The sequence below is a fragment of the Microtus ochrogaster genome, unplaced genomic scaffold, assembly GCF_000317375.1.
Source record: "Microtus ochrogaster isolate Prairie Vole_2 unplaced genomic scaffold, MicOch1.0 UNK103, whole genome shotgun sequence".
In the NCBI taxonomy this organism is placed as follows: Eukaryota; Metazoa; Chordata; class Mammalia; order Rodentia; family Cricetidae; genus Microtus; species Microtus ochrogaster.
The window spans coordinates 83267-91487 of NW_004949201.1; the positions used below are offsets into that span (position 1 = coordinate 83267).

The 8221-nt window shown below is 50.9% G+C and overlaps 1 protein-coding gene across 1 annotated transcript in view; it reads left to right on the forward strand.

The window, feature by feature from the left end:
- Window positions 1–8221, forward strand: part of LOC101991252 (ryanodine receptor 1) — a gene marked incomplete at its 5' end in the record, with an annotated part of 90102 nt that overhangs the window by 81044 nt on the left and 837 nt on the right. The window contains 7 exons of the mRNA XM_005371303.2: window positions 1676–1806; window positions 1905–1965; window positions 2319–2465; window positions 3017–3151; window positions 7132–7288; window positions 7752–7816; window positions 7906–8006. Of these exons, the coding sequence (XP_005371360.1) occupies window positions 1676–1806; window positions 1905–1965; window positions 2319–2465; window positions 3017–3151; window positions 7132–7288; window positions 7752–7816; window positions 7906–8006 (797 nt within the window). The remainder of the gene's footprint in view (window positions 1–1675; window positions 1807–1904; window positions 1966–2318; window positions 2466–3016; window positions 3152–7131; window positions 7289–7751; window positions 7817–7905; window positions 8007–8221) is intronic.

Here is an 8221-nt window from a genome sequence, read left to right on the forward strand (position 1 = left end):
ATGGATGGATGATGGATGGATGATGGATCATGGATGGATGGATGGACAATGGATGGATGATGGATGGATGGATGGATGATGGATGGTAGATGGACGATGGATGGATAATGGATGGAGGGATGGATGGATGATGGATGGATGATGGATGGAGGGATGGATGGATGATGGATGGATGATGGATGGATGATGGATGATGGATGGATGATGGATGATGGATGATGGATGGATGGATGATGGATGGATGATGGATGATGGATGGATGGATGGATGGTAGATGGATGGATGATGGATGGATGATGGATGATGGATTGATGGATGGAGGGATGGATGATGGATGGATGGTAGATGGATGGATGGATGATGGATGAATGATGGATGGAGGGATGGATGGTAGATAAATCATGGATAGATGGATGATGGATGGATGGATAGATGGATGGATGCATGGATGGATAATGAACAGATAGATGACGGATGGATGGACTGGAGAGATGGCTTAGTAGTTAAAAACTCTTGCTACTCTTCTAGGGAATCCAGTTTCAGTTTCCAGCCCCACATCTGCAGCGTATGACATCATGTAATTCCAGATCCAGGGCATCTGAGACCCTCTTCAGGATTTGATGGGCACCCACACATCTGTGACATACACTCACACAGACAAACACATATACAGCTAAACAAACAGTAAATCTTGAAAGAAGTAAACCCAAATAGAACTTGGCAATAAATATTTAAAAAGTAATAGCGGCTTTAGTAATGGCTTTCGTGGCTATGAACACTGGCTGCTCTTACAGTGAACCTGGGTTCAGTTCTCAGCACCCATGTGGTGGTTCACAACTGCCTGTAACTCCAACTCCCCTGTATGAAATGCCCTTCTAAAGCCCTTATGGGCACTGCACACATGGCAACACACATACATAAGACTTAAAAAAAAAATAACTAAATAGCCCAGTGACACTATGTCTTTTATCTCAGCATTGGGAGGCAGAGGCCAGTGGATCTCTGTGAGTTTGAGCTCAATCTGGTTCACAGAGTGAGTTCCAGGCCTTCCAGAGCTGCATGGTGAGACTCTGTCTAATAACAAAAAGTATTAAAAACTGGGGCTGGAGAGATGGCTCAGAGGTTAAGAGCACTGGCTGCTAGTCCGGAGGTCCTGAGTTCAATTCCCAGCAACCACATGGTGGCTCACAACCATCTGTAATGAGATCTGGCGCCCTCTTCCGGCGTGCAGGCACACATGGAGGCAGAATGTTGTATAAATAATAAATAAATAAATCTAAAAAATAAAAGTATTAAAAACTAACTCAGCGAGGAGACGCAGGAGTGTGTTGGCCAGGGAAGGTTGCTGATTTGTTGGAGAGGGCTGGAGTGAGCCCGGTAGAAACGTGTTGAGTGCCTGGGGTAGGGTGTAGGACTGGCAAGGATGCTGGTGTGGCTGGGGCGGTGAGCGAAGTGGACATTCCACCAGTCCCAGTTATCAGCCTCCCTCCCCAACAATAAAGTTTGGCTACTGTCACAGCCGGATGTTTCCTCCCGCAGAAACCAGGTCCTTCTTCCAAGAAAGATGCTCCCCCTATTTTTCATGCAAAGTTGAGCATCCCTGGAACCCCTATACAGGCAATGTCCCCTTTTCCAGCTTCAACTTGTCTTCATGGCCTGAGGCTTTCTCCTGCAGGTTCTGGACAAACACGGGGACATCTTTGGGCGGGAACGGATTGCGGAGTTGCTGGGCATGGACCTGGCCTCTCTGGAGATCACAGCCCACAGTGAGCGCAAACCTGACCCTCCACCGGGGCTACTGACATGGTGAGAGAGACACATCAGCTGGGGGCGGGTCAGGGGGCACACGGGGCTAGTGTCTGATGCCCAGCCATCTGGCTGTGTCCCTCTCCCTGTTCCCTCAGGATCATGTCCATCGATGTCAAGTACCAGATCTGGAAGTTCGGAGTCATCTTCACAGACAATGTGAGCGGGGGCTATGGAGAGGGAATGTGGCAGGAGAGCAATGTCTCTGGATGAGGGAACAGTCCGCGCAAAGCCCCTAGGATAGCAATGTTGTTTGAAGGGCTTTGGGAGGGTTCCAGGTCTCCCCGATCCCAGAAATATTCTAGGGTGCCTTGCTCCTACAGTGCCTTCTCACCCTGAGGTTCCCTGTCCCCGAAGCATCCGCTGCCATGGGTCCTTCTTAGCTCATCTCTCACCCGCTCCCTCCTCCCTAGGCTCTGAAGCAGATGCTCCCCTAGACAGTCCCCTAGGCTTCTGTCCTTGCTCTGGGGCATCCTTCCATGTTTCCTGACCCCCGTCCCTTTCATACTCAGTCTTTCCTGTATCTGGGCTGGTACATGGTGATGTCTCTCCTGGGACACTACAATAACTTCTTCTTCGCTGCCCACCTCCTGGACATCGCCATGGGGGTCAAGACGCTGCGCACCATCCTCTCGTCTGTCACCCACAACGGAAAGCAGGTGTGCAGAGGACCTGGCAGGGACCTGCGTGGAAATCTGGGAGTAGCCGTGGGGGCGGGCGGTGGTGATCAAGAACTTCCGGGGAAGACCACATGATAACTGCCCATGCGTGCTTGCGTGGCTGCGTGGGAGGGGGAGGTGAGAGTGTAGCAATCTTTGAGGGGCGGGGCAAAGGTGCATTTTTTGAGGGGCAGGGCAAAGGGAATGGTAACCTCGAATGGTCTTGAGCCAGGAGGTTAGGGCATTCTTTGGTTTATTTTTGTGTTTTATTTGGAGGTTATTTGAGATGGGTTTCCCCGCGTAGCCCTGACTGTCCGGAACTCGCTTTGTAGACCAGGCTGTCCTCAAACTCAGAGATCGGCCTGCCTCTGCCTCCGAGTGCTGAGATTAAAGGAGTGTGCCACCACATCAGACCTAGGATAGGGCCGTTCTAGGGGAGGGGAGAGCCAAGCAGCTGGAGTGCAGAAGAGGTTCCAGTATCCAAGGAGCCTGAGAGTTGAGGTTGCTGTGTAGAAGGAGTGAAACGTTGACCCGTGCCTGCCTGTCCCTAGCTGGTGATGACCGTAGGGCTCCTGGCCGTGGTGGTCTATCTGTACACTGTGGTGGCCTTCAACTTCTTCCGCAAATTCTACAACAAGAGCGAAGACGAGGACGAGCCCGATATGAAGTGCGATGACATGATGACGGTGAGCCCTTTCCGCTCTGGTCTAAGTTACTGAGTGGCTTAGCTAGGGCTGTGGTCGCTGTGATGAAACCCCATGATCCCAGTGCTACCGTCCCTGTGATGAAACCCCATGACCCCAGCGCTACCGTCCCTGTGATGAAACCCCATGACCCCAGCGCTACCGTCGCTGTGATGAAACCCCATGACCCCAGCGCTACTGTCGCTGTGATGGAACCCCATGACCCCAGCGCTACTGTCGCTGTGATGGAACCCCATGACCCAAAGCATCTTGGGGAGGAAAGGGTTTCATTCACAGTAGTTCCATGTAACAGTTCATCATCAAAAGCAGTCAGGGCAGGAACCTGCAGGCAGGAGCTGATGCAGAGGCCATGGAAGGATGCTGCTTGCTCCCTTCAGCTTGCTCAGCCTGCTTTCTTGCTTATAGGACCCAGGACCACCAGCCACAATGGGCTGGGCCCTCCTTCATCAATCATTCATTAAGAAAATGCCCTGGAGCCAGGCGATGGTGGCGCACGCCTTTAATCCCAGCACTCGGGAGGCAGAGCCAGGTGGATCTCTGTGAGTTCGAGACCAGCCTGGTCTACAGAGCTAGTTCCAGGACAGGCTCCAAAGCCACAGAGAAACCCTGTCTCGAAAAACCAAAAAAAAAAAAAAAAAAAAAAGCCCTGGGGGGCTGGAGAGATGGCTCAGTGGTTTAGAGCACTGGCTGCTCTTCCAGAGGTCCTGAGTTCAATTCCTAGCAACCGCATGGTGTGCAGGCATACATGAAGGCAGAATGTTGCATACATAATAAATAAGTAAATAAATAAATAAATCTTTAAAAAAATAAAGAAAATGCCCTGCATGGCAGTCGTATGGAGGCGTCTTCTCAAATGAGGTTCCCTCTTTCAGATGTCTGTAGCTTGTGACAAGCTGACATAAAACTAGCCGAATGCTAAGTTTCCACGGCCTGTCTTGAAGGGGCTTAAATAGCAGCATCTCTGTCACAGGGATGTGAGGAGGGCTTGCCAGCTGGTGCAGCTAAGACGCTTTGAACAGGACCAGCCTCAACATCATTTCAGCTGTTCAAACTGTAACTGTTGCCTTGAATCCCAGCACTCGAGAGGCAGAGGCAAGGGGATCTCTGTACTCTTTGAGTGGGATGATCTGGAGCAAGCAACACACCTACTCCCTCTGGCCTGGCCACCTGTGACTTCACAGACAGATCTGTAGGCCTGCGAGGGACTGCCTAGCCCCACAAGCCTTGAAAGTCTTAGACTAGGGGTCAGAGATGTAAGTCAGTGGAAGAACACAAGGCCCTTGGTTTAGCATGTGCTCATGCAATCCCAGTATTCAGAAGACTGGGGCGGGGGGATCACGAGTTCAAAGCCAAGCTGAGCTACATAGGTAAAGAGACTACTCCAAAGGTTTGTTTTGGGTTTTTGAGATAGCGTTTCTCTGTGTAGCTCTGGCTATCCAAGAACTTGCTCTGTAGACTAGACTGACCTCAAACTCACAGAGATCCTCCTGCCTCTGCCTCCCAAGTGCGAGGATTAAAGGCATGAACCACCTGCCCAGCTAAAGATGTTTTTTCTCCCATTGTTCAATTGTAAGTGCATATTTCTCTTTTTCTTTTATCTATCTATCTATCTATCTATCTATCTATCTATCTATCTATCTATCTATCTCTTTTGAGACAGGGAGACAGGGTTTCTTTGTAGCTTTAGAGCCTGTCCTGGAACTAGCTCTTATAGACCAGGCTGGCCTCGAACTCACAGAGATCTGCTTGCCTCTGCCTCCCGAGTGCTGGGATTAAAGGCATGCTCCACCACCACCTGGCTATTTCTCTTTTTCTAACAATGGCTATGATAACTCACACTGACTGTGATGTGCTAAAGGCGGGGCCACAATCAAGAGAATCATTTCAGGGGTTTTTGCCAGAAGATGACTTGTGATCTGGCTTCATGGGCTCCTGCTCGTGGGCTGCAGTCCAGCCCCACAGCCTGCTCCCCATCACTGTCACTGGCCTGAGCTCTTAGTCAACACAACCGGGACCTCTCACCTCCTGGGAACACAGAAAAGGCGAGTGTGAAGTCTGTCCCATGTGCCAGATGACCTAGCCCCTCCCCCACCTCTGCTTAGAAACTTCTGGTGACCCACACACCCAGTGGAGACGCCTGAATCATGTCACTATGGCTTACAAAAGCAGGGAAGAGCTGGCGCTACCTGAGTCTAACCACAGTCCTTTCCGCTTTCGATTTTTGGCTTTCTGGTTCTTTTTCAGTTCCTCTAGGACCATGTGTTTCCTCCCACTTCTGGTCCACTGCATTGACCTCTCTCTGCCCGGCACCAGGCAGCATCCATACCCCTCACCTGACATCTTACCTTCCGAATTACATGCTGCCTCCTACAGGAAGTCCTCTTTCTGACCAGTGCTTGAGCCAGGGCCTACAGAACCCACATGACCGCCCAAGCCTCATCTCCCTCCTGATTTTTTTTCATAGTGACGCCTTTCCTCAGCCTCACCAACCTTATTTCAGTTCCTCATGGAAGCAAAAGAATGAAAAACCAAAAGCAAAACAAAACAAAAAAGTTTTTTTCTTCTTTTTTTCTTTCTCTTCATGCATACATGGTGTTTTGCCTAAAGTGTGTCTGAGTTATGGATGGCTGTGACCCACCATGTAGGATCTGGGTCCTTTGGAAGAGCAGCCAGTGCACTTAACCACTGAGCCAACTCTCCAGCCTCCTACCTCCCAAAAGAAATTTTAAAAAGTTTGGTGTAGCCAGGCAGTGGTGGGGCACATCTTTAATCCCAGCACTCAATAGGCAGAGACAGGAGGATCTCTGTGAGTTTGAGGCTAGCTTCGTCTACAGAGTGAGTTTCAGGACAGCCAGGGCTACATAGTGAAATGAAACCCTGTCTCTGAAAAAAAACAAACAAACAACCAAACAAACAAACAAAAAACAAAACAAAAACTTTGGTGTCTGTGTGTGAATAATGTGTGACACCCAGCCCCCAAAATTTATCTTTTCCTCCCCAGTGTTGACAACCACATTGTTTCTGACTGCCCAGCACACTCTCTCCCATCACCCAATCCATTCTCATAACACTTCCTTCAGCTTCCAGCGAAGCCTTGTCCTCCTGCCTGAAGTCACTCTGTTTGCCGTCCTGAGGCAATCTGAGCCATTCTGATCCTCATCCAGCCTGTGAGGGCTTCTGTGCCTTCTCCAGTTCACAGTGACCACAGTGGCCCTCCCCAACGCAGCCTGACTGCTTTGTTCCTGTCACCTGTCCTGTTTCCAATCCCCAGTGTAGCAAAGGCTGACTTTGAACTTCTGATCCTCCTGCCACCACCTGAGATGACAGGCCTGTGCCACCATCTCTGTTTCATGTGGTGCTGGGAATCAAACCCAGGACTTCATGCGTGCCAGGCAAACACAAGATGTACCAACCAGGGTACATCCCCAGCTCTGACCACTTGAGTTAGTCACATTCTGCCCAGTGTGACTGAATACATAACAAAGGCAGCATGTGGAAGAAAGGGAAGATGTCCGCCCCTAATTTGAGAATACAGTCAGCTCATCATGGAGTCCAGGGCATGAGGTGACCAGTGGGACCCCAGTGAAGAAGCAGAGGAAGGAGGTGCTTTCTGCTTTTGATTCACTCTGGGACCCCAGTGAAGAAGCAGAAGAAGGGGGTGCTTTCTCCTTTTGATTCACTCTGGGACTCCACCTCACACTGGGTCCACATTCAGGCTAGATCCTTTCCACCTCAGTTAACCCAATCTAGAAACTTCCTCGTGGACGTGCCCAGAAGTCCCCTCCTAGGTGAACCATGAAGGCCCACTGGCACCCTTTGGTGACAGTCCCGACATTTCCCCAACTGTGAGAGGCAGGGCCAGCCAGGGCGGTGTCTGTCTCTGCTGTGTCTCTAGGTCTGCCTCGTCCAGGCCTCTGGTAGGTGATGGTGACTGCCTTCTGAGTGAACCCCTCCCTCCGCAGTGCTACCTGTTCCACATGTACGTGGGTGTCCGGGCTGGTGGAGGCATCGGGGACGAGATTGAGGACCCAGCGGGTGATGAGTATGAACTCTACCGGGTTGTCTTCGACATCACCTTTTTCTTCTTCGTCATTATTATCCTGCTAGCCATCATTCAGGGTCAGTGCTGGCTGGGTGTGTGGGTGGGAGGAGCGCCTAGAGGCTGGGGGCTGGCTACCTCCCTGGCTTAGCCTCTTCCTACCCTAAGCCCTCATGCTGGTGGTCCTTCTGAGCCTGTTTCTCCATCTGAAAAAATGGAGGCGTTAAAACCGGGCACAGTTGTCACATGACTATAATCTTAGCTCTTGGGAAGCGGGGGCAGGAAGGCTGCATAAGCTTGGGGCCAACCTGGTCTCCACTTCAGACCAGTCAAGTCTACAGTGTTTAAGATGCCATGAAGATTAAGCCATGCATTCCTTTGAAGTGTCTGCCCCGTAGGAAGTACTCAGTAACTGCCTGGTTCTATTCTATTTGGGAAGTGTGGTAAGATCAGGGAACCCATGGAAGAAAGGCAAGGCCCAAAGGTGCTGAGTGTACAGGGTCCTGACTTGTGTCCTGCCTGATCTGTGTCCTGCCACCCCAGGTCTGATTATTGATGCTTTCGGGGAGCTCCGAGACCAGCAAGAGCAAGTGAAGGAGGACATGGAGGTGCATCAGGGCAAGGATGACTCTGAGGGATTGTGGGGTGCCAGGGATGTCATATGGACCTTGACTCTGACATCCTTCATTGTCCTCAGACCAAGTGCTTCATCTGCGGGATAGGCAGTGACTACTTTGATACGACCCCACATGGATTTGAGACCCACACTCTGGAGGAGCACAACCTGGCCAATTACATGTAAGGATGGGAAGTAGTGGGTGATCAAGAGGGCAGGAGGGAGGCTGTCGACAGCCAGGAAAGGACTACTGAGCCTGGGCCAGTTATGGAAAGGAGTGTGGGTATCCATGGCGTTTAGCAGATCAGAAGGCAAGCATCACTGTGGCTCGGTGATGAAGCAGAATCCTCCAGTGAGGGGCTGGGGTGTGGCTCAGTGGTAGAGCCCCTGCCTAGAA